The 27,528-nt window shown below is 36.5% G+C and overlaps 3 protein-coding genes across 6 annotated transcripts in view; 1 reads left to right on the top strand and 2 right to left on the bottom strand.

The window, feature by feature from the left end:
* The window catches only part of LOC141399964 (solute carrier family 46 member 2), a 34,602-nt gene extending 19,741 nt beyond the window's left edge, over positions 1–14,861 (bottom strand). Inside the window, exon 1 of one of the 2 annotated variants that reach the window (XM_073979349.1) lies at positions 14,325–14,861. In XM_073979349.1, coding sequence (XP_073835450.1) covers positions 14,325–14,727 — 403 coding nt within the window. In that variant the 5' untranslated portion in view covers positions 14,728–14,861. Of the gene's footprint in view, positions 1–11,992; positions 12,562–14,324 lie in introns of those variants that run through there. The other variant, XM_073979348.1, reaches the window with a different exon arrangement.
* The window catches only part of Vsx2 (Visual system homeobox 2), a 459,366-nt gene that overhangs the window by 138,802 nt on the left and 293,036 nt on the right, over positions 1–27,528 (top strand). The gene's annotated exons all lie outside the window — the stretch shown is intronic.
* On the bottom strand, positions 16,411–19,653 carry LOC141396661 (uncharacterized). Its single transcript, XM_073972289.1, has 2 exons — positions 19,546–19,653; positions 16,411–17,055 (listed from the first exon to the last, which is right to left on the bottom strand). The coding sequence occupies exon 2, from the start codon at positions 16,915–16,917 to the stop codon at positions 16,411–16,413; it is 507 nt and encodes a 168-aa protein (XP_073828390.1). The 5' UTR covers positions 16,918–17,055; positions 19,546–19,653.

Genomic DNA, 27,528 nt, shown 5'->3' with positions numbered 1-27,528 from the left:
ACATTTGTTTGCACTCAAACATATAATTTGTTTGCACCCAAGCATATAATTTGTTTGCACCCAAATGTTTTGTTGGCACCCAAACATATACTTGTTTGCAGGACCCAAACATATGTTATGTTTGGGACTGATTGCAAAGAAATATATGTTTGCTGCAAAATATGTTTGAGACATATGTTAGAGAGGCATTTTTTCCTTCGTGTATCGACAGTGGATTGATGTCTGTCTTGGCACTTGCAGTCCTTGCGGACGTGTCAGGGAGGTGGATCTTCCATCACAGTGTCATGACTGGGTTGACACAGCAGATAGGATGCCAGGTGGAACATATTTTGTTGCCTAACAACTCGGAGCATGAGCATTGAGAAGCCAATCTGATCCAAGAGCTTTAGGTGGTTTGGATTTGGAGATAACTGTCTCAACTTCTCTGAAAATTCTGGCTACCAAAGTAGTCAGTGAGTCACTTATTACCAAAAGATTTTATAAATACCCTGCAAAAACTCATTACAAATCGACGTACTAACTCATTATTTTAACAGGGGTATGTCACCAGAAATTTGTAGTTATTTTTTGTCGACAATGACGTCAGTGATGATTATTTTTGGACGAACAAGGGCGACATGTGGTTTCAACAGGACGGTGCCACAAGCTACCCAGCCCACGTTGCGATCGATTTATTGAAGAATAAGTTTGACGTGCGTGCAATCTCTTTCGATTGACCGCTCATTTGGGCGACATCGTTGAAAAAAATCAGAGTCACCACCATGGGCAATGAAGTCGAGTAACACTAATAAGTGTTTTGATTTTACTTCAAGCCGATAAGAAACTTTTTTAAATATCTCAAATGGTTTGCGTTTTATTTAAAAAAAAGATATCCACGTTTTACTGTATTAACAAAATCCCTTGGTCTACGACAATCATATTATATTGTAGTGTCTTCCAAGCCGAAGTTTTTGCGATCAGAAAGGCCACGGAACAGGTAAACAACATGAGAGGGGAAATATTTGGACCGGTGACTATCTACGTCGATAGTCAAGCGGTTCTAAAATCACTCAAGTCCCATTACATCAAGTCCGCGGCTGTTCCAGACTGCAAACACGCTTTGGAGCCATCTAAATCAATCGTCACCTTGTCTTGGGACCCAGGGCATTGCAACATCGAAGGAAACGAGGCAGCCGATGAACTGGCACGCTGTGGATCGGAGTCACAAACCATTGAAATCGACTATTCCATCAAGCCACCACTGTGCCACTTCAGGAAAACAATAGAGCAAAGATGTAGGAAGAAATTCTGCCAACATTGGCAAAACACGCCAAACTGCAGGACATCAAGGGCAATCTGGCCAATCCTGTCCAAGTCAAGAACCGCCTCACTGCTCTCAATGAGGAAATCAGACCTTAAACTAGCAGTGGGGATCATCACGGGTCACTGCAGAATAGGATCCATGACGAGCCAAGCAGAGCCGTCGGATCTACTACACATGGCAAAAAGCCTAAAATGGCTCCAACGTGCGGAGAACAGGACAAGCACCATCTCTACACAGTAGCATTGTCAACCACGTCCCAGCTACAACTAACCTCTATCTTCACAACTACAATCTTCACTACATCTGTATCTAACTACCACATCTACGCTCTCATCTACAACCTCTTTCTACTCTTACAGTTGCATCGGAAAAATACACCCAATCTACAGACATCGCCTATACATCACTACATCTCACCCGTCATCACCTTCAATATCACCACCACACCTGAACTATTGGATTCTACGCATCTAGAACCACATCACTCACAACCCTGTCGGACTTTTATTAACCAGTTGATAAAATGATTGATAATAGATCGATAATTTTTAAACTGACTAAAAACTGGCTAAAAAATTATCTAGAGATGAACCACTTTGAACAGAAAAAAATTTCGGCAATTGTCCATGTCTAGATAACTTTTCGACCAATATAAAGTTAGTCGAAAAGTTATCTAGAGATTAACCACTCTGAAAACAGAAACATGTACCGTCTGCAAAGTATTTGTGTTTGTCGAAGAAATAAGGCACAAGTGTATAAATAATTCGCACTTGCTTTTTCTTAATATTCTTCGTATAAATGCAGCATCCAGTTATAGAATACAGTGTTGATGGACTGAACATATTCGTACATATTACTCATATTATTCTGGAATTGAAAAGGAACACAAAGGAAATATACAAATTTGCCCCTTCTTCTCTCCAACAAAAAAAAAGAGAGAGACAAAGAGAGGGAGAGAGAGAATATAAAAAGTCAAAAATAAAAAACACACAGAAACAAAAATTGTTTTTTTTCACATTATGTTTTAAACTGACTAAAAATTGGCAAAAAAAAAAGTTAGTTTATTATCAGTCGAAAAGTTATCTGGCGTTGGACAATACTGACTACTCAGGCGCTCATCGCCTTGTAAAATTAGTCAGTTGGCATAAGGCAAAATTATCGATAAAATGCCACTTATGTTTAAAAAAAAGCTAGCTTTATGTTAGCTTTAAATCGGCCACAGTCCCTACAGGGCTAACCTACTGTATTAACAAACTTTACTGTATTAACTTTCAATAAGTCAAACCTATCACCTATGAAAAATAAGTCTCCCTTGTCCCATCCGGAATTTTTGTGGAACAATTATATTATTATCTTCTATAAAGTATAATTATTTCTGTTTATTTATGCAAATTTTGTTAAACTTCAATAAATTTTTTATTTATTAAACATTTTGTGTGTGTGTATTTTTGTTTTGTATATTTAAATGTCATTAATATCATGTAGCTATCATCCAGCTTTGTTGATATAATTGGCCTGTCTTTTTTTTTCTTTGTTAAGAATTCTTTATCAAATAATATTGACTACAAAATTAGCGATAGCACAAGATTTGACAGGTAATGTTCTTGTTTTGTTTGTTTCTATAATTTATTTATAGAATAAACTTGAAACCAAATGTTGTTGCGGGAGATGTTTTCAAGAATGTTGTAGGGAATTTACATATCATTGTGTTTGTATAATTTGTTGTGATAAAATGATTTTGGATTCCAAATAAATAAGCACACAAATTTATTGGAAACATTTCTCAGAATTTTTATATAGTTTTGTTGTCTTCAAAACCAATGTTTCAATGAATAAATATTTTCATTCAAAGAACAATAATTCAACCCCCAATTTTTTACCGACGATAGAGTTTAGCTTTTCTTTTAAGAAAAATATAAAATAAGTTTAAGCATCAGATTCAGAATTCGATTTTACTAGCCAAATATCGATATTTATTTCAAATATATTGCTGATATTCCATAGGAAACATATACAAAAAATTGAAGTTCAAAAGTGTTGCGCAGGAGTTTCCTGAAAGAAGGGACCAATATAGTCCATTTTTAAAGCCGATCATATTATGGGAGTGATATCTTTTGATAGATAACGCTCCTTAGTAATTTCAGTTGATCACCGTATAATATGGACCTTTTGGACAATTATGCCAGAAGTATGGTCTTGCCCACGAAAAAATTATGTCGCCGTAAACGGGACCACAAGGTGTAGCTTTAGTAAAAATATCCAAAGGATCCTCGAGCAGCCTTAAAATATGAAAACAACAAATTTGTGATTAAGCTGGTCTTACTTTAAAAAAATAAGAAATTTTAAGTTTTCTCGCAAAAAATTATCTCGGCGCTAAGGGGGTAAACTGCACATTTCCGAAATTTTATTATGAGTCGATCTATGACTGTACGTGGTCTGTCTGTGGTAATCACTGTAGAATCCACAAAAATAGAGATAGGAAGCTGACATTTTGGAAAGATGTTTTATTTTTGTTTGGAAACAGGCCAAGTTGGAAGCTGGGTTATATCGGTCCAAGTTTTGGTGTAGCCCCCATATAACGGTTCCACCCGATATGGGGTACTTTGTCGTTGTTAGCCACAAATTTTTCGAGCGAATTAGCTATAAATTGGCAATTACGGTTGCTAGAGGTCAAAAAATGTTTAAAACAAAAATTTGTAATAGCCCCCATATAACGGTACAACCCGATTTCAGGTATTTCGACGTTTTAGCTAGATTTTCAGACCGAATTAGCTATAATCAAAAAAAAAAAAAAAATAACTCACCTACCTGAAATTGTCACATGTTTTGGAGTACCCCCCATAATACTGTACAGCCCTAGTTGAGTTATTTTGAAGTTTTTGGGTACATTTTAATTAACAGGGGTACCACCTTGGTGCAATAGTATGGACACCCGCCTTGCACTCAACATCAAATTTTCAACAGTGGCAAAATACCACTCAGCAATGTTGGCGACATTTCTTGAGTATTTCAGCCATGTAAAACTTCTCTACAAGTGGTGTCTTAGGACACGCCGTTTGTACTCGGCGATAAACTGTAGGTCCCATATATTATTGAGCTAATATGAATCGGGGTGAACTCATTGATATGAGAGAAGTCTCCCTTGTCCCTTGTGGGATGTTCATGGAACAATTATTATATTATTTAATTAACAATAGTTTGAAATCTGGCGTTCTTTGTGGTCAGAAAACTTATCCACCAAAAATTGTGGACATAGGTCCATGTTTTGGCATAGCCCGCTTATTACGGTACTATCCGACTTCAGCTATTTTGAAGATCAAAAAACATCTCCGCAAAAAGTTGTGAACATAGGTCCACGTTTTGGAATAGCCCCCATAAAACGGTACCGTCCGAAGGTATGTACTTGAATGCAGAGCTGGCAAACTTTCGTTTTGATTGCTGTCGTAGAGCTTTGTTTATATCGGAAAGGAAAACATTTTTTATACCCTACACCACTACCAAAATGAATGTCTCGACGAGCTGAGTCGATCTGGCTATGGGTGTCCATCCGTCCGTCCGGCTGTCCATCTAAACCTTATAATCACGCTACAGATCGCAATTTTGATCGGATCGTAACGAAATTTTGGATGTTGATGGGGGTCCCGGATGGGAAGAAGCCTATTGATTTTGGTGATGGTCGGATAATATTTAGGGGTCGGAATGGGCAAAAAACGTGCATATGTGGATAAAAAGACAACGTTTTTTTCCAAAGCGAATATCTCAGCTTCTGCATGGGGTATATCAAAACTAAAACCTGACAATGAAAGTAGAAAATATCACCTTTCTATTGATGTAAAATAAGTTCTCGTAGGTGTTCAAACAACAAAGATATCGCAATAGTCGCAAATAAAACTCAAATTTTAATTTTTGAGATTTTAATTATAATGACGAATATCACAGCTTTGATTGGGAACTTTCCAAAAGCAAAGCCTGACTATGAAAGTAGAAGATCCCATCTTTAGAATGATGCAAACTAGGTCGGCGTAGGTGGCCAAATAACGGAGATATCGCAATAGTCGGTAATACATCCCATTTATCAATTTTTTTGGAAATCACGCTACAGGGCCCAATTTTGATCGGATTGTCACGAAATTTTGAGGCTTAAGGAGGGTCTCACAGTCGAAGAAGCCTGTTGATTTTGATAATCGTCGGATAATATTTAGGGATCGGAATGGGCAAAAAACTTATTTGGATAAAAATACAACGTTTTTTTCCAAAGCGAATATCTCAGCTTCTATATGGGGTATACCAAAAGCGATAAAAGTAGAAAATATCACCTTTCTAATGATGTAAAATAGGTTCTCGTAGGTTATCAAACAACGAAGATATCACAATAGTCGCAAATAAAACCCATCTTTTCATTTTTTTCGATTTTAATTTAATGACGAATATCACAGCTTTGATTGGGAACTTTCCAAAAGCAAAGCCTGACTATGGAAGTAGAAGATCCCATCTTTAGAATGATGCAAACTAGGTCGGCGTAGGTGAACAACTAACGGAGATATCGCAATAGTCGGTAATACATCCCATTTTTCCATTTTTTTGGAAATCACGCTACAGGTCGCAAATTTTGATCGGATCGTCACGAAATTTCGAGGGTTAATGAAGGTCTCACAGAGGAAGAAGTCTATTCCAAAGCAAAAATATCTCAGCTTCTGTACAGGGTATACCAAAAGCAAAACCTGACAATGAAAGTAGAAAATATCACCTTTACAACGATGTAACTTAGGTTGTCGTAGGTGGTCAAATAACGAATATATCGCAATAGCCGCTAATAGAACCCAACTTTTCATTTTTGAAACGAATATCACACCCTTGGTTAGGGACCATCTAAAAGCAAAGCCTGACTAAGAAAGTAGAAAATCCCATCTTTAAAATTGTGCAAAGTAGGTTGGCGTAGGTGGTCAAATAATAGAGATATCGCAATAGTCGGTAATACACCCCTTTTTAACACTTTTTTGCAATCACACAACAGGTCGGAATTTTGATCGGATTATCGGATGTTGGTGATGTCGATAGTAGTCAAATATAAAATTAAATATTAATTATTTTGGTTCAGTTCGCTCTAAGTCATTTGGTATGAAAGCCAGATAGGTGAAAACAAAAGAAATGTTTCGGGCCCCGCCCGAATTGATATTTTTAGACATATTTGTATAATTTACTCACATACCATAACATTTTTATGATGTAGGGTATCGCATTTTAAATTCGTTGAATTTTTGGCAAACTAACCTTGACTTTCGATTAGCAAAATATTTGCATATGTTATACGAAATCCAGTTTGTTGGCATTTGTTTCGAAAGCTTGAATTAATAATCGGGCTATAAGAACTTGTGTTGAATAGAGATAATAATAATAATGTAACCTCTTATTTATGTTATTTTTAAATATAAAAGAAGAAATGAAGTAGGTGGTGAAAATGTGGGAACATTTAAATGTAAATGCTTGTAGTTATACAAGAAAAAATATGCGGATCGATAAATGTTGAGACAGTCTGAAGTCCATTGTTAAATAACTTTGTAATTTTTTAAATATTTTTTCAATCACATACGTTTGAATTTTCTGTTTAACACATATTTTCTGTAACCATATTTTTTCTTCACTTCAAATTGTTTTCTCCTTCGTGTATATACATTTTTGTTGAATTTGTTCTCTCATTAATAAATTTTATAAAAAATAAATATCCACCGCGTTTTATCTCTGCAAAAAGATTATAAGAGGTTATGGGCGATACCAAGCAAGAGTCTACCCACGGAATCTTACAATTCCGTGGTACTAATTTTGAGAACTGGAGTTATCGAGTATGGATGTATCTGGATTCGTTGGATTTACTGGATGCCATAGAGAATACTCCCCCTGCCGAACCAAATTTAGCTGCATCATTCTCTAAAAAGGATAAAAAGGCTAAGACAACTATTATCAGCCTAATAGCAGATGATTTTTGGAATGTGTTCGCGATAAGAAAACAGCGAAGGAGATGTGGTCTGCTCTGCAAAATACATTTGCTAAGAAGTCGGTTACGAGTCAGACATTGGCAAGGAAGCAGTTAGCGCTTTTAAGAATGAAGCCTGGTGATGATTTGCAGAAACATTTACTGGTTTTTGATGAACTTATACGGAAATTGAAGACATCTGGAGCAAAAGTGGATGAAAGAGATGCCGTTGCTCAACTTTTTGTCACACTACCAGAAGCCTTTGACCCGGTAGTGGCCGCGTTGGATAATATGAAGGAAGAAGACCTTTCAATTGAAATAGTTAAGCAGAGGCTATTGGGAGATGAATCAAAAAGGCAAGATCGTTGTGACGTGGATACTTCAAAGTCGTCTGCATTTAGTGGTGAGAAGAAATCGAAGAAATTCCTTGGTGTGTGCTTCCGATGTAAGAAAAAGGGACATAAACAGAAGAATTGCCGCGTTCGTTTGGAAAACGGAAAAGCCAATTCAGCGTCGACATCAAAGTCAATATGTTTTATGTCAACCGGTAAGAAAATTAAGGATAAGTCCGAAATTTTAACATTCAAAATAGATTCTGGAGCCACGGATCACATGTGTAAAGCGGAATGCAGTTTCAATGATCTTCATAATGTGAACGAACCCATTACCATATCGCTCATTTACTCAAAGAGTGGCATAACTCAAAAAACACGTTTTCTGATTTAGTAATTTCTGTTTTTTCTACGACTTCTACTTTATCTTGTGTCAAATTTTCATGCTAATATCTCTAAAACTCGACGGGTTACAGCTCTTTTACTACGAGCTTCGCATAATTCAACACAAAAGTGTTTTGAGTTTATGAAGCACTAAACACATGAAATCATGCTTGATCTTACACAGAAATTCAGCACTGATATCTGGCTAACTGTTTGCAAAATATGGTCCAAGTAGTTATTTTAGTTTTTGTGTAACAATCTTTTTAAGTTGGGAAGTCAAATTTCAATCGCCAACTTAAAACGAGTTATTTTCGAAACTCGGTTTTTTGAGATGTGTCACTCTTTGAGTAAATGAGCGATATGTGTTGCTAAAGATACGGAAAAGCTTTTGGCTTACAAGAAAGGTACAATCAGAGAGAGAGAGATTTGGAAATCACCATGACGGATGTTCTCTATGTTAAAGGACTTCGGGATAACTTGTTATCTGTACCAAAGCTAACTGGATATGGAATAAGCGTTGAATTTTCCAAAAATGTTGCTCTACTGAAGGAAGATGGTAAGGTGATTATGAAAGCACCTAAGAAAGGAAGTTTGTACGAGATGCAAATAAGAATAACACATTAGGCAAATACAAGTTTAAGTACGACAGATATTGGGAAATTGTGGCACTCAAGAATGGGTCACCCTAGTGATAGTAATCTTGAAGAACTGGTCCGACATAAAATGGTCGATGGTGTGGAAGCTGTGGCGCCTGTTGGCATTTCTAATGTATGCATGCAAGGTAAGCAGAGTCGGCAGCCTTTTAAAGGAAGTCGTCCAAAGTCCAGTCGCATTCTTGAAAGAATTCACACTGATATTTTGGACCAATTGATCCCCAAACATAAGATGGTCACAGATACTTTGTAAGCTTCATAGATGATTATAGCCATTTCGCATTCATATACCTACTGAAAAGAAAATCTCTTTCAGATAAGAAAACACCTGCAGAAATTTGGTACAAGCATAAGCCTAATGTTTCAAAATTACGTGTTTTTGGATGTAAAACATTTGTGTGGGTTCCTAAGCAGAAAAGAAAGAAATTGGATTCAAAGTCGGAGGAAATGGTTATGATGGGTTATACATGCAACGGATACCGATTGTGGAATCCTAAGAAAAGAAATATAATTTTTGCAAGAGATGTTCATTTTGATGAAAGTTGTTTTCCTTATTTGCAACAGACAAAGGAAGAAGAAAATCCTCAATTACTTATAAGATCCCACAGTAACGAGCAAGAAGGGGAATGTGTGGAAAATGTCGTTCCTGGTGAAAATGTCAATAATTATGAAGGTAGTTCCGATGATAAATTGGTTTCTGCTGAAAATGATAGCGATATCGATGAAGATAATACTACCAATGACGAAGATAATACTATCAACGAAAATGAAGGCAAATCTACCCAACCTGAACCGAGAAGAAGTCAAAGGTTAAAAGCAAAATTGATGGGGTACATAACAGGTAATGCAAACTCTGCAATTTCTCAATGTATGTTGGAACCTAAAACTTATGGAGAAATCATAATGATTCCAATAAAGAAAATTGGATGAGTGCTGTGAAGGATGAGCTTGATTCTATTGAAGATAATCGGGTTTGGGATTTGGTCCCACGACCAAACAACCAGAAAATATTAAAGTCTAAATGGGTATTTCGTATCAAAGAGGACGCAAATGGTAATCCTGTTCGCTATAAAGCTAGGCTTGTAGCGAAAGGCTTCCTTCAGAGAGCTGGGATTGACTATGAAGAAACGTATTCACCGGTAGCGAAACTTAGTACAATTCGAATAATATTAGCGGTAAGCGTTAAGAGACATTTGCATATTCACCAGCTGGACGTAAAAGCTGCATTTCTTTACGGAGATTTAAAAGAAGACATTTTCATGGAAGTTGCTGACGGATTAAATGCTCCTAAAAATCAAGTATGTAAATTACGAAAATCGCTTTATGGACTTAAACAGAGCCCAAGATGCTGGAACGACAAAATTAACAACTTCTTGCTCCAACTTGGTTTCAAGAAATCTTTGCATGATTCGTGCCTTTACACAATGTTCCAAGGTAATTCTGTTCTATATTTGCTACTATATGTGGACGATGTGTTGATTGCAGGAGATGAGTTGCAAGCAATAGAAAAGGTAAAATCTGATCTGCGTGCATCATTCAAAATGTCTGATTGTAGACCCTTACAATATTACTTGGGAACGAAGATTGAATATGACAGCACTGGGGGCGTAATGAAGCTGAACCAGAGAAATCACATCGAAAAGATCCTTAAAAAATGTTCAATGACAGAGTGCAATCCTACAAAAACTCCAATGGAGAAAGCTTTGATTCTACCAAAAGAAACCCAAGATTTAACTGATAAACCATATCGTGAAATGCTGGGAAGTTTAATGTATTTAATGCTAAGTGTACGACCAGACATATGTTATCAAATATCATATATGGGTAGATTTCAAAACAGTCCTGGTGATATACATTGGCCGGCGTTAAAAAGAATTGTTCGCTACATTAAAGGAACTAAAGACTTCCATTTGGTTTATCAAGATAATTTAAATGCTGAAGAACTTGTTGGATACGTAGATGCCGATTGGGCATCAGATAGTACAGACCGTAAATCTGTAAGCGGATTTATTTTCAAAGTCATGGAGCAGTAAGAAACAGACAATAGTTGCAACGTCTTCCAGCGAAGCGGAATACATCGCTCTTAGTAATGCAGTTTCAGAAGCAGTTTGGATAAGGGGTATCCTTTTAGATTTAAAAGTTCTAAATGAAAATACGCCTATTAAACTATATGAAGACAATAATGGATGTATTGGTATAGCGCAAAATTCCGGCAGTAAAAGATCAAAACATATTGACGTGAAGTATCACTTCATCCGAGATTACATTTCTAAAGGGATTATAAAAATTCAACATATATCAACAGAATCTCAAGTTGCTGATATGTTTACAAAAGCGCTGGATACTAGCAAGTTCGTAAAGTTTCGAGATGAACTACAATTAAAACGCAGTGATTGAGAGGGGTTGTTGAGACAGTCTGAACTCCATTATTAAATAACTTTGTAATTTTTTAAATATTTTTTCAATCACATACGTTTGAATTTTCTGTTTAATACATATTTTCTGTAACCATATTTTTTCTTCACTTCAAATTGTTTTCTCCTTCGTGTATATACATTTTTGTTGAATTTGTTCTCTCATTAATAAATTTTATAAAAAATAAATATCCACCGCGTTTTATCTCTGCAAAAAGATTATAAGAATAAATGTGAATACTATTATGATTTTCTTGTGTTGTTTTTCTTTTGGTCAAATGTTAATTATTTGTATATTATTATTAGCTTATTGACCTTTCGTACATTAGCAATAAAACAATGAGATTTATTACTTTTTATTCCCAACGTTTCGTCACTTTTTTGGTGACGTCCTCAGGGGAAATCGTCTATTAAATAAAATAAAATGTTTACAATTTCATCAGTACAAGATTTTTTTGGAATTACAATAAGTTTTTTCTTTAGCAGTCTGTTAGAATCAATTATAAACTTTAACAGCTCAAAAAGAGAGAACGACAAACGTGTTTGCAATATTTATTGATACCCAATATTTTGTAAACTCGTGTCAGATTTATTAGCAGGTTCTACACATGATCCAAATAAAATAACAAGGGAACCAGAAATTATTTTCTCCTCACATTTTTCTGGACTGATTGATTGCGTAGTGACAAGACGCTAATTCAAAACCTCGATAATAAACTCACTTTAAAGAAGACGAAATATGGCTAGAGCAAACATATTATAACAAATGCCTTAATTCAACTACGTTGTTTCACTCTGAATATAATATGTTTGCTCTGATCATATTCCTTCTCAGTATGTAGGGGAAACATATTTAATTAAGCACTGTAACATTACATTCTGATTTCCCTCCATCATCATTGATTGTTCTATAACTTCCTCCCCCTCAAACGTACCTATTGGTGCTCTCTTTCCCGAAACATTGGCGGCCAATTTCTGGGCTCCCACCTCCGCCTTGCAAACGGTGACATCAAAACCCGGTGACTTATGTGTTGCCACTTTTTCTGCTTCGGTGGCCGAATAATCTGTTACATTTTCAAAATTAAAAGCATCACAATCAATTTGATAGGCAGATTTATCCAAAGTTGTGGAACACACTTCACGGCTATAACCCAAATTAACACTACATGCCTTATCGAGTGGGAAATTCAAAATGGCAATGATATTTAATACACTGGCCATAAAATAGAAGAAATAGAACGGTTCTATGACCAGGTTACGGCGATAACGCCACACTTTTTGCAAATAGCTAAGTTTTTCTTCATTTTGTGCCGAGGCATCTTGGTTTGAGATAGTCATATTTGGGTTTTTCTTTATTTATTATTTTTTGTGATACGTTATATTGTTTTAAGCGTTTAATATTCCGTATTATTGTTAACGATCATTTCCGTTTGTTTTTCGTATTTAGTCAATCCACGCAGGCGTCCACTTTCAAACTAAACTTAGATAATGAATTAGCAAAGTTAGTCTGAATCGCTTGTTCTCTTCTTTCTTTCGCCGCCTGTGTTTACTCTGCCGGTGATGTTGGCAACACATCCAGCAGCCAGGTTTTGCTAATCAACAAATTGGGTGTGTGCGTTCGTTTTGTTTTAGCCAAAGAAGATGAACAACTTCCAAACAGGTAAACATGACTATAAAAATCGGAGACCAAAACATGCACGGTGCACCGTAACCAACTTTAAATAAAAGGAGCTTATACCTGGGAAGTTTTTGAGGATTCCGAAACTACAATGTCCATTGATGAGAAAAATTAAAATAAAAAAAAAATCGCCGGAGCACTTTTTATACAAATCGCGTTCAAAGTTCACATTTTTAGAGTTTTTTACGTTTTCCCGGTGCACCTTAACTAACTTTATATGAAAACCGATTGCACCTGGGAAGTCTTTGAGGATTCAGAAACAGCAATGTTCATAGATGAGAAAAATCCAAACCGCAAGTTCAATCGAAATGGGACCAAAGAAAATATTGTAGATGTGAAAATTCGACAAGATTGACCTTTGTGATAGCGTACGGAAAAAAACTTTATAAAACATTTGCAAACGAAGAACAAAACGAAACATAACTCAAGTTGACAGAACTCGCTGTTTAGTTTCGTTTTGTTTACATTCGTGAGTGCGAACAAAACGAACAATGAAAAGTTCTTAGCTTCACAACAACTCAAAGAAAATGTAACCGTACAATACACACTGCAAACGTTTGGTGGTTGATTGAAACATCCACCGCAGTATATTCCAAGTATGTGATCTTAGCATCAAATGCGCGTGTTTCTGAATGTGTCATTGATAATTTCGCACAGGAAACGTTTCATTCTGTTTCGTTCGTGAATGAAACAACTCGCAACAGCATAGCCGAAGTGCATTTCAGCAATCGTATAGTTTTGTTCTTCTTTTGATGAAAAGTTTGTGGTTTTCTTTTGTTTTGAGGACGAAACGATTCAGAAAAAACGAAAACTTTGTGACTTTGTGTGAATGTTACGGGAATCGTTTCGTTTGTTGCGTTTATTGCTTTGTGATTTGTTCCTATTTTTAACCATTTTTGAGATATAGAAGTTCAGATCACATTTTATAGTTTTTTTTTTTAGGTTTTCACGAGCAAGTCTTATCGAAATGGGAATAGAGAACTTCTTAAAGCTGTGAAAATTCTCTACGATATTGGATTTTCTAATTTTTTTCTTAGGTTGTGCCTTCAAGGCTTGGATTTATTAAACAATATTTCCACTTAGCCCCTCAAGGCGTGGTGTTTATTTTTACTTGACCCTTCAATGCGCGAATTTATTAAAGAATATTTTAATTGGCCCTTCAAGGCATGAATTTATTAAAGAATATTTTTACTAAGCCCTTCAAGACGTGCATTTATTAAAGAATATTTTTACTTGGCCCTTCTAGACGTCGATTTGTTAAACAATATTTTTACTTGGCCCTTCAAGGATTACTTTTCAGATTACTTGTAATGGGAAAAGAAGCTTGTTTACATTACTTTGTAATGGGTTACGTAATGACTAATGGATCCAAATATTTGCTGGGATTATAAAAAATGCCTTAATTCAACTACATACGTTGTTTCACTCTGAATATAATATGTTTGCTCTGATCATATTCCTTCTCAGTATGTAGGGGAAACCTATTTAATTAAGTACTGTAACATCACATCTCCTTACAGCCAACATTGCATTCTGATTTCCCTCCATCATCATTGATTGTTCTATAACCTCCTTCCCCTCAAACTTACCTATTGGTGCTCTCTTTCCCGAAACATTGGCGGCCAGTTTCTGGGCTCCCACCTCCGCCTTGCAGACGGTGACATCAAAACCCGGTGACTTATGTGTTGCCACTTTTTCTGCTTCGGTGGCCGAATAATCTGTTACATTTTCAAAATTAAAAGCATCACAATTAATTTGATAGGCAGATTTATCCAAAGTTGTGGCACACACTTCACGGCTATAACCCAAATTAACACTACATGCCTTATCGAGTGGGAAATTCAAAATGGCAATGATATTTAAAGCAGTGGCCATAAAATAGAAGAAACAGAACGGTTCTATGACCAGGTTACGGCGATAACGCCACACTTTTTGCATATAGCTAAGTTTTTCTTCATTTTGTGCCGAGGCATCTTGGTTTGAGGTAGTCATATTTGGGTTTTTCTTTATTTATTATTTTTTGTGATACGTTATATTGTTTTAAGCGTTTAATATTCCGTATTATTGTTAACGATCATTTCCGTTTTTTTTTCGTATTTAGTCAATCCACGCAGGCGTCCACTTTCAAACTAAACTTAGATAATGAATTAGCAAAGATAGTCTGTGTTTACTCTGCCCGTGATGTTGGCACATCCAGCCGCCTCGTTTTGCTAATCAACAAATTGGGTGTGTGCGTTCGTTTTGTTTTAGCCAAAGAAGATGAACAACTTCCAAACAGGTAAACATGACTATAAAAATCGGCGACCAAAACATGCACGGTGCGCCGTAACCAACTTTAAATAAAAGGAGCTTATACCTGGGAAGTTTTTGAGGATTCCGAAACTACAATGTCCATTGATGAGAAAAATCAAAATACAAAAAAAAATTGCCGTAGCACTTTTATATAAATCGCGTTCAAAGTTCACATTTTTAGAGTTTTTACGTTTTCCCGGTGCACCTTAACTAACTTTATATGAAAACCGATTGCACCTGGGAAGTGTTTGAGGATTCAGAAACAGCAATGTTCATAGATGAGAAAAATCCAAACCGCAAGTTCAATCGAAATGGGTCCAAAGAAAATATTGTAGATGTGAAAATTCGACAAGATTGACCTTTGTGATAGCGTACGGAAAAAAACTTTATAAAACATTTGCAAACGAAGAACAAAACGAAACATAACTCAAGTTGACAGAACTCGCTGTTTAGTTTCGTTTTGTTTCCATTCGTGAGTGCGAACAAAACGAACAATGAAAAGTTCTTAGTTTCACAACAACTCAAAGAAAATGAAAGCGTACAATACACACTGTAAACGTTTGTTTCGTTCGTGAATGAAACAACTCGCAACAGCATAGCCGAAGTGCATTTCAGCAATCGTATAGTTTTGTTCTTCTTTTGATGAAAAGTTTGTGGTTTTCTTTTGTTTTGAGGACGAAACGATTCAGAAAAAAACGAAAACTTTGTGACTTTGTGTGAATGTTACGGGAATCGTTTCGTTTGTTGCGTTTACTGCTTTGTGATTTGTTCCTATTTTTTGCCATTTTTGACATATAGAAGTTCAGATCACATTTTATAGGTTTTTTTTTGTTAGGTTTTCACGAGCAAGTCTTATCGAAATGGGAATAGAGAACTTCTTAAAGCTATGAAAATTCTCTACGATATTGGATTTTCTAATTTTTTCTTAGGTTGTGCCAGGCTTGGATTTATTAAACAATATTTTTGCTTGGCCCTTTAAGGCGTGGTTTAATTAAACAATATTTTTACTTGACCCTTCAATGCGCGAATTTATTAAAGAATATTTTTACTTGGCCCTTCAAGGCATGAATTTATTAAAGAATATTTTTACTAAGCCCTTCAAGACGTGCATTTATTAAAGAATATTTTTACTTGGCCCTTCCAGGCGTCGATTTGTTAAACAATATTTTTACTTGGCCCTTCAAGGATTACTTTTCAGATTACTTGTAATGGGAAAAGAAGCTTGTTTACATTACTTTGTAATGGGTTACGTAATGACTAATGGATCCAAATATTTGCTGGGATTATAAAAAATGCCTTAATTCAACTACATACGTTGTTTCACTCTGAATATAATATGTTTGCTCTGATCATATTCCTTCTCAGTATGTAGGGGAAACCTATTTAATTAAGTACTGTAACATCACATCTCCTTACAGCCAACATTGCATTCTGATTTCCCTCCATCATCATTGATTGTTCTATAACCTCCTCCCCCTCAAACTTACCTATTGGTGCTCTCTTTCCCGAAACATTGGCGGCCAGTTTCTGGGCTCCCACCTCCGCCTTGCAAACGGTGACATCAAAACCCGGTGACTTATGTGTTGCCACTTTTTCTGCTTCGGTGGCCGAATAATCTGTTACATTTTCAAAATTAAAAGCATCACAATTAATTTGATAGGCAGATTTATCCAAAGTTGTGGCACACACTTCACGGCTATAACCCAAATTAACACTACATGCCTTATCGAGTGGGAAATTCAAAATGGCAATGATATTTAAAGCAGTGGCCATAAAATAGAAGAAACAGAACGGTTCTATGACCAGGTTACGGCGATAACGCCACACTTTTTGCATATAGCTAAGTTTTTCTTCATTTTGTGCCGAGGCATCTTGGTTTGAGGTAGTCATATTTGGGTTTTTCTTTATTTATTATTTTTTGTGATACGTTATATTGTTTTAAGCGTTTAATATTCCGTATTATTGTTAACGATCATTTCCGTTTTTTTTTTCGTATTTAGTCAATCCACGCAGGCGTCCACTTTCAAACTAAACTTAGATAATGAATTAGCAAAGATAGTCTGTGTTTACTCTGCCCGTGATGTTGGCACATCCAGCCGCCTCGTTTTGCTAATCAACAAATTGGGTGTGTGCGTTCTTTTTGTTTAGCCAAAGAAGATGAACAACTTCCAAACAGGTAAACATGACTATAAAAATCGGCGACCAAAACATGCACGGTGCGCCGTAACCAACTTTAAATGAAAGGAGCTTATACCTGGGAAGTTTTTGAGGATTCCGAAACTACAATGTCCATTGATGAGAAAAATCAAAATACAAAAAAAAAATCGCCGGAGCACTTTTATATAAATCGCGTTCAAAGTTCACATTTTTAGAGTTTTTTACGTTTTCACTAGTTTGTTTGGAAACCGCAAGTCCTATCCAAAATGGGATTAGATAAAATGTTGTAACTGTAAAAATTCTCTAATTATGATATTTTCGAAGGTTTTACCATTTTTGAGATATAGAGGTTAAAATTAGGACAATGCACTGATTGTATCGCCTCCTTATAAATCAATGTCATGTACGGTTCACCTTAACTAACTTTAAATGAAAACCGCTTACACCTGGGAAGTGTTTGAGGATTCAGAAACAGCAATGTTCATAGATCAGAAAAATCCAAACCGCAAATCCTATCGAAATGGGACTAAAGAAAATATTGTAGCTGTGAAAATTCGACAAAATTGACCTTTGTGATAGCGTACGGAAAGAAACTTTATAAGCGAAACATAACTCAAGTTGACAGAACTCGCTGTTTAGTTTCGTTTTGTTTACATTCGTGAGTGCGAACAAAACGAACAATGAAAAGTTCTTAGCTTCACAACAACTCAAAGAAAATGTAACCGTACAATACACACTGCAAACGTTTGGTGTTTGATTGAAACATCAACCGCAGTATATTAAAAGTATGTGATCTTAGCATCAAATGCGCGTGTTTCTGAATGTGTCATTGATAATTTAGCACAGGAAACGTTTCATTCTGTTTCGTTCGTGAATGAAACAACTCGCAACAGCATAGCCGAAGTGCATTTCAGCAATCGTATAGTTTTGTTCTTCTTTTGATGAAAAGTTTGTGGTTTTCTTTTGTTTTGAGGACGAAACGATTCAGAAAAAAACGAAAACTTTGTGACTTTGTGTGAATGTTACGGGAATCGTTTCGTTTGTTGCGTTTATTGCTTTGTGATTTGTTCCTATTTTTTTGCCATTTTTGACATATAGAAAGAAGTTCAGATCACATTTTTTAAGTTTTTTTTTTGTTAGGTTTTCACGAGCAAGTCTTATCGAAATGGGAATAGAGAACTTCTTAAAGCTATGAAAATTCTCTACGATATTGGATTTTCTAAATTTTTCTTAGGTTGTGCCAGGCTTGGATTTATTAAACAATATTTTTACTTGGCCCTTTAAGGCGTGGATTTATTAAACAATATTTTTACTTGGCCCTTTAAGGTGTGGATTTATTAAACAATATTTTTACTTGGCCCTTTAAGGCGTGGATTTATTAAACAATAGTTTTACTTGGCCCTTTAAGGCGTGGATTTATTAAACAATATTTTTACTTGGCCCTTTAAGGCGTGGATTTATTAAACAATATTTTTACTTGGCCCTTTAAGGCGTGGATTTATTAAACAATATTTTTACTTGGCCCTTTAAGGCGTGGATTTATTAAACAACATTTTTACTTGGCCCTTTAAGGCGTGGATTTATTAAACAATATTTTTACTTGGCCCTTTAAGGCGTGGATTTATTAAACAATATTTTTACTTGGCCCTTTAAGGCGTGGATTTATTAAACAATATTTTTACTTGGCCCTTTAAGGCGTGGATTTATTAAACAATATTTTTACTTGGCCCTTTAAGGCGTGGATTTATTAAACAATATTTTTACTTGGCCCTTTAAGGCGTGGATTTATTAAACAATATTTTTACTTGGCCCTTTAAGGCGTGGATTTATTAAACAATATTTTTACTTGGCCCTTTAAGGCGTGGATTTATTAAACAATATTTTTACTTGGCCCTTTAAGGCGTGGATTTATTAAACAATATTTTTACTTGGCCCTTTAAGGCGTGGATTTATTAAACAATATTTTTACTTGGCCCTTTAAGGCGTGGATTTATTAAACAATATTTTTACTTGGCCCTTTAAGGCGTGGATTTATTAAACAATATTTTTACTTGGCCCTTTAAGGCGTGGATTTATTAAACAATATTTTTACTTGGCCCTTTAAGGCGTGGATTTATTAAACAATATTTTTACTTGGCCCTTTAAGGCGTGGATTTATTAAATAATATTTTTACTTGGCCCTTCAAGGTGTGCATTTATTAAAGAATATATTTACTTGGCCCTTCAAGGTGTGCATTTATTAAAGAATATATTTACTTGGCCCTTCAAGGTGTGCATTTATTAAAGAATATATTTACTTGGCCCTTTAAGGCGTGCAATTATTGGTTCAGGCGCACTGTGCATATTCTAGTTAATACAAACCGAAAGAAAACTGTCACGTTACGAAATCGATTGAGTTTCACCTGTGTATTACTTAGTGTGCATTTAGACCATACCCTGATAATATGATAAAGTACATTATGTCATTTTATTGTGTGAACACATCTGTCAAATAAATTCTGATAGAGCAATTATCACGATAATAAACATTAGACTAAACGGGAGTTATACTGACTGAAAACTCCCGCTGAGTTTTCTCGCTCTCTTGAAACATGAAACGTCAGAGAGAGAGAAAGCTTACGAGTAGTTTCCATTCAGAATACGTATTGACAGCTTTGCTTTGTCAAAGATATGAATATGTTTGTGCAAAAGTCAGCATTATAACCCTGTTCCACTGTATCTTGATTGCCCTTTCTTTCATTTCATTTTATTTGGATTTTTGTTTTTTTTTTCAAATTTGGTATTCTATCTTTTGTTAAAGAAAAGGTGCGATATGTTAATCCGATGTTTAGATAGCTTCATTTATGAATTTATTATTCAAGTTTAATTTTGGATTTTGCGTCGTTTATAAACCGGACATGATTTTGTAACTGTCTGAAATATTGACTATTCAAATTGATTAAGTTTTGAAGCCGACCAAACAGGTCTGTTACAATACGAGTTGGACATTTAATATGTTCATACAACTCAGACAATGTCATCTTACTGTAGAAAATCTAAGTATAAAATATCATTAAGAACTAGTAATTACAACATCAAAGACAGCGGAAAATCAAGACTCGATTTTGTAATTTCCATGATAATCTTAAAGAATCAATTAATTTCCCCTTTGGCCTCCCAGTCTTTCTTCCTCACTTTCTATACTTGCATAGCATCGGCATCACAATTTTCTCTCTAGTGTGATCTTCATCGTTATCACATATAATTTTTCATTAATCATTCGTATCGATTACCTGTCCGTACCGTGTCATAATCAATATTTTGCATATTTTATGGCTTGAGCTTATAAAAGCGTTAAAATAGTGAGGTTTATTTACATTTTTTTTCGTTGCTGACTTTCATCGTTTTGCTCACTGAATGACCGTTTTAATGAATGAGACCGTAGCATTAAATAATCACGACGTTTAGGGAAATGACCGTAGATGGTATGCATTATGAATATTGTTTTTAATTACCCGCAGCGTTTAGAAGCAAAATATGACGCTTTGGGCGCTACCGTGGCTGTTTTATTTCCCAACTTCGCACAGTGATTCAGAAACTTTTTTATAACCTTAAGCTAGGGTCACATTAGGCAAATATTTGCTCTAGCGACCGGTAGTGTGCGCTTGCTGAGATCAAATGAGCGTAAATAATGCATTGAAATGTATGCCCACTTGCTCTCAGTAAACACACACTCCCTGTCGCTGGAGCAAATATTTGCCTAGTGTGACCCTAGCTTTAGCCTTTAGATACGATCAAACATGTGCCTCATGAAAATAATATTTTTCGGGTCCCACGTATGTTTCGACAAAAATCGTTTCAGGTAATTTTTAATTGGCTTAGCTTAGCAGCGCAATATAACTACTCTAGAACCATTAACCAATATTATTCAAACTTTACAACTCGTAATATTTTGTAAAAATTTAGCTCAAGTTGGAAAACGGACCATATTGGTCCAATCCTTCGTGTACCTATCTCAAAAAAGTAAAAAAAACGATAAAATTCCATAAACCTGGAAAGGATTAAGCAATATGGTCCAAACTTTGAACATGGTAATATTTCTTTCTGGCATAGATCAGATATGGACACTATCTATCCACTCCTTCAGATATCTGCAACACTGCAGTTAAGGATAATTGCCTTAAAAGTTTTGCATCACGTTCTCGCATTACAATTTTTCAATGAAAAGTTCATTCTTCCAGAGATAATGGCCCAAAAGCACAAAACAACCTCTGCCGACTCCGATTAAAACGGCTGATGTGGACGGACAAAAGGAGCTAGGAGCAGCAAACCAGGATTTATTGTCGCTCCAATGGTGAAATAATACACGCTTTCAAATACGTAATTGATGTTTATAGCCTGCGCCGAGATAGAAAAGAACTCCGGACCATAGACCTGTTCCGTGCTCAGGCCTTAGGACTAAGATTTATGTTGCAGCGTCAGAACATCTCACAGCGTGTCTCCAACTTCGTAGTCGGAAGGAGTTATGTTCCTGTTTGTTGCGCTATAATATCTCCCATAGAGCCTCCAACTTCCAACGTGAAATTAATTAAAATTAATATTAACAAATAAAAAAGTATCAGTCGGATATGCCAACAGAGATATACCCTCAACCTTTGTGAATTGAAACTTTCTTCTACGGACAGATCTAATGTATTTAGGGTCATTTCAGAATTTTGTGGCCCTTTTTGGACATTTGACATAGTCCATTATGGAAGTGGATCTTATTTTGGGGATCTTATTTGGGTCGTCGTATAACTTTTGGGCTAGTATGACAGGAAGCATGGGCTTGCCCACGAAAAACATAATATCGCTGTAAACAAAACTACAACGAACAGTATCGGTATACATTTCCAAAGGATCTTCGAACAGACCCTAAACTACACTTAGACACAAATGTTGAACTTTTGTGCGGGAGGTACCCTAAGCAGAGAACAGATATGGACCATTTTAGATGTTAAACTAAATTTGGAAAAAAATATTAGGAGATCCTAAGTTCGGACGAAATTGGTTGCCCGTGCATACCATTTTAGTGACATTTTTAAATCATGGGGGGGAGTACCGGAAGTCCATCTTCGAACTGAAACTAAGTTTGGACAAAATATGACGAAGGCCAAATTTTGGACCAAACCGGTTGATCAGTTCGGAAGTTATTGTGCTCTCCAGCCACTACATATGGTGCCATATGGGGTTTTTTTTCGGGCTGTTTTCTCAAGCCAGCGTAACTGAGGCTGCAAATGCAAAGCGATTTGAGAGCAGGTCTTAAAGTGAACTTATCCGAAATATTGAGTGGGGTGTAACCATAGGAGTGGGCAAATATAGTCCATATTCGAACCTGATCTATAACTGGTAGATATATAAGGATGTATAAAATATGGACCAAATCGGTCACTCCCTTAAAGAGTCATCGTGCGGACAAATTTTCCAAACATTTTTGAACTTTTGTGGGGGAGGTACCTGAAGGAGTGGACCAATATGTCTTATCTTCGAGCTTAAACTAAGTTTGAACAAAAGGTTACGAAAGCCAAATTTTGGACCAAATTGGCAGATCCGTTCGAGAGTTGTAGGGGTTTTTTTTGCATCTTTCAGGCTATTTTCTCCTGATGAAACCTGTACCGTTGTATGGGCGGCAGTGAATAAAAGTTGTTACAACAAAAATCAAAGCGATTTGAGAGCAGGTCCTAAAGTGAACTTTTCCGTAACTTTGTGTGGGAGGTTGCCGAAGGAGTGGAAATTTACGCTGTACAAAGCATGGACCAAAGCGGTTACTCCCTTCAAGAGCTATCGTGCGCACAATTTTTCCGAACATTTTCGAACTTTTGTGGGAGAGGTACCGGAAGGAGTGTACCGATATAACTCATCTTCGAACATAAACTAAGTTTGGACAAAATATTACGAAAGCCAAATTTTGGATCGGCAGTTCGACTGACGGCGGATCAGTCCTTCGGGGTTCTTAATATACTCGCCAAGTGCTTTCATCTTTAAAAGGAATTATCTCTGCCCCAAAATTTGTGTTCACAGTGTGATTCTAAAAAAAAAAAAAATACAAAAAAATAGAAATACCCAACAACAAATTGGGTACCATTTAATAATTTTCGTATACTTATGGTACGTATTTCGACAATCACATATCTCAACCCTACACTGACATTAATACAAAATAATAACAGTAATCTTAATTCCAAATCTCAGGGTTTAAGCTCTATCCGTTCTTCCAATACCAAATTGTACTAAACTTAGTACCATTTAGTACTCTTCGTACCCATAAGTACGATTTTCCACAACTCAATCCAATCCGTTTACTAAAATCTAAAGTGTACAAAATTTAGTACCATTTTGTACTTTTCGTACCCATAAATACGAATTTCCAAAACTTCCTCAATCCTACAGTCCAACAGTAATCTTAATTCCACATTGCAGGATTCCAGCTCTATCCGTTAGCTCAAATCCAAATTGTATCAAATTTAGAACAATTTAGTACTTTTCATACACATAAGTAAAAATTTCCTAAACTATACTCATATCTCAATCCTACACTTCAACAGTAATCTTAGTTCCATATTTCAGGATTCCAGATCTATCAGTTCTCTCACATCCAAATTGTACTAAATTTAGTACTTTTCGTACACATAAGCACGAACTTCCAAAACCATTTCCTTACATCAACACCACTCCCCAATCTTCCTTATTTCCCATACAAAAGAGTCTAGCTATATCCGTTCAAAATATACAATTGGTACCAAATTTTGTAACTTTTAGTACTTTTCGTACAGTTATAGGTCAAATGTTCAAAAAAAACTTTCGTACATCTTTCCAGCTCTCCATCAATGACCCTAATTCAAAATTTCAGAATTCTAGCTCTTCCCGTTTGCGTAATACAGAGAGTACCATATTTAGTACCTTTTAGTACTTTTCGTATCCTTCCAGTTTCCAATTTCTTCTTGATTAGAATTTTACATGTCTTTTATAAACCGGGTGACGTAGGGGATGGAAGATACCAAGGGACGGTCCTGACCGGTTTTAACACGGCAAAGCCCAGGATTTATCTTGGTCCCTCTTTCGTCTCAAGTGGACACTGACCTCCCCGTGGTGTCACCTGGCCTTTAAACCCGTTAAAGGTAGTGAGCTAACATGTGCTGAGCGTTCACCCATAAGAACGTTAAAAACTTGGGTTTGGACGTCGGGTTAGTAACCCTCCCCTAGAAAAAAAACAGCCTACTATGAAAAAACTAAAGAAAAGAAAAACGAACCCCGCAAACGTTTTAAGGAGCATGATCTGCAAATCTGCACCTGGAATGTTTGCACTCTTTATAGAGAAGATGCAGTCTTCGCATTGGCAGACGTACTTGAAAAGTACAAGGCCGATATTATTGCCATACAGAAAATACGATGAAAAGGCGTCACAACAACACCTAAAGGTGACGCACTGTATTATAGCTGCCATGACATAAAGCATGAGTTTGGTAGGGTATTTGCAGTTAGTCGGAGACTAAAACATCTGGTATCCAGCTTCACCCCAGTGAAAGAAAGACTTGCTGCAATTCGAATAAAAGCTAAATTCTTCAACATCAGCTTTATTTGCGCTCATGCTCCCACTGAAGGAAAGGACGAACAGACCAAAGATATATTGTACGAGCGCTTAGAAGAAACATATGACCGTTGCCCTGCCCATGACATTAAAATTATTCTAGGCGACTTTAATACCAAAATTGGAAAGAAAAATATCTTTTGCCCAACAGTCGGGCATTTCAGTCTCCACAGAGGAACATCTGACAATGGTATGAGGCTGATAGACTTTGCAGCTGCAAAAAACATGGTAGTTAGCAGTACCAGATTTAATCATCTTGAATTCCACAAAGGAATTCATGGTATGACCAGGAGTGTCGTGCTGCTACCGAAGAGAAAAATGCGGCATATAGAGCATTGGTGCTCAAAATATTTGTGCATTAGTCTCTCTGAGTAAATCGTTCCTTTGCTAAACCCCGGCAGATGAGAATAAAGAGAACTAAACTTGTTGTTGCAGTCACGTTAACGTATATGGGTGATCTTGGCTGATATAGAGCTACTTTACAATCAGTAGCAACGCGTAGCGCACGAGAGATATCGGGAGAAAAGGACAGAAGAGACACGTCTTTTCCGCAAGAAAAAGAGAGAAATGGAAAAGCGGGAGAGTTAAAAAATCGAGATGTATAGGAGCCAGAACGAAGTCCGAGAATTCTACCAAAGAGTGAAACATCAAACAGATGGCTTTGGTACAGGCACATCCTCCTGTAGAGACCAGCAAGGTAATCTAGTAACAGATACAGATAGCGTGCTCAGGATATGGAAGGAACATTTCTCCAATCTGCTGGTATCCAATAGTAGCGAAGACGATGATATCACATATCCAATCCCAGAAGATGGTATAGAATGTATACCGCCCAGCCAAGATGAGGTAAAAACAGCAATCAACCGGTTGAAGAATAATAAAGCAGCAGATGGCTTACCAGCCGAGCTGTTTTAAACCGGAGGCGACACGCTGATAAGGTGTATGCATCAGCTAGTTAGCACCATCTGGCAGGAAGAACGCGTACCCGACGATTGGAACCCGAGCATCCTGTGTCCCGTCCACAAGAAAGGAGATAAGACCGTATGCTCCAACTATAGGGGCATAAGTCTTCTCCCTATTGCCTATAAGATAGTGTCAGGGATATTGTGCGAACGACTAAAGCCAATGGTCAACGAAATAATTGGACCATACCAATGTGGCTTTAGACCTGGCAAGTCCACCATTGACCAGATATTTACCCTGCGGCAAATCCTAGAGAAGACCCAAGAGATGCAGATCGACACATATCACCTTTTTGTCGATTATAAAGGTATTCCATGCAATGTCTGAATTTGGTATCCCCGCAAAGCTCATCCGGCTTTGTAAAATGAGTTTAATTGATACTAGGTCCTCAGTTAAAATTGGAAAGAACCTCTCCGAACAGTTCAGTACCAAAAAAGCTTTCAGACAAGAAGACAGCCTTTCGTGTGACCTGTTCAACATTTTGCTGGAAAAGGTAATACGAGATGCAAATGTCAAAAGAAATGGCACAATTTACACCAATAGTCACATGTTACTTGCTTATGCTGATGACATAGACATCATTCGACGATCAGTAAAGGAAGTATGGAAGTAATGAAAAGGTGCGGTATTACAGAAAGCGAAGCGAAAAACAGAGAGAGTTGGAGATCTTTTCTTAGTTCGGTCTATGGAACAAATGTTCTGTAATGGGCCAGCTAAGTAAGTAAGTAAGTAATAAACCGAATATAAGCAGAGGTATTTGTCACTAAATTAAAAACTTCAAAACATTAAAATTGTGATAGGTTAGCGCCTTTAGCAATAACTCTAATATTTTACCGTAAATACCACATTTTGTATTAATTTAAAGCTCAGATGATTTAGTTTCATTATAAAGCTCTCTCCTTGGAATATGTCCAACAGAAGCAGAAATATCTGACATGGAAATAAAATTCCATTTTTGGTAACGCAATTGGGACCATTTTAAAACTCGGAATGTCTTCATTGTTGAAACGCATTCATCCAAAGCTGAGATACTCGTCAGTACAATTCAAATAAAAAAATGCGCCAACCTATTTTGCTTCGTAATAAAGATGATATTTTCCTCAACCATTGACGGGCTTTCCATTTGGAATAATTATAATTGTTTCACAAACATCCCGGAACAAGGGAGACTTTTCTCATATTAATGAGTGCACCCCGATTCAAATAAGCTAAATGATATGGGTGGGACCTACTGTCTATCGCCGAGTCCGAGCGGCGTGCCTTAAGACACCACTTGTAGAGAAGTTTTACATGGCTGAAATACTCAGGAAATGTCGCCAACATTACTGAGGGGTATTTTGCCATCGTTGAAAATTTGATGTTGACTGCCCGGGGAATCGAACCCAGGACCTTCAGCGCGCAAGGCGGGTTTGCATACCATTGCACCACGGTGCCACCCTTTTGGAATATGTCTACCAAAAGCGGAGATATCCGCATAAGAATAAAACTTTGAATGTTCTCCACATAAATTGTTTGCCCATTCCGACCCCTGAATATTATCCGACCATCACCAAAATCAATAGGCTTCTTCCTACTACGAATACATCGTTAGAAAGGTTATATTTTCTACATTCATTGTCAGGTTTTGCTTTTTGTATACCCTTATAGAAGCTGAGATATTCGTTTTGGAAAAAACGTTGACTTTTTCTCCAAATAAACTTTTTTACCCATTCCGACCCTTTAATATTCCCCTCCGGGACACCCCATCAACATCTACAATTTCGTGACGATCCGAA

The sequence above is a fragment of the Musca autumnalis genome, unplaced genomic scaffold (genome assembly GCF_047663935.1).
Source record: "Musca autumnalis isolate F117 unplaced genomic scaffold, ASM4766393v1 scaffold_3, whole genome shotgun sequence".
NCBI classification, from domain to species: domain Eukaryota; kingdom Metazoa; phylum Arthropoda; class Insecta; order Diptera; family Muscidae; genus Musca; species Musca autumnalis.
The sequence above is the reverse complement of the archived record's forward strand: the minus strand, read 5'-3'. Positions and strand labels throughout refer to the sequence as shown.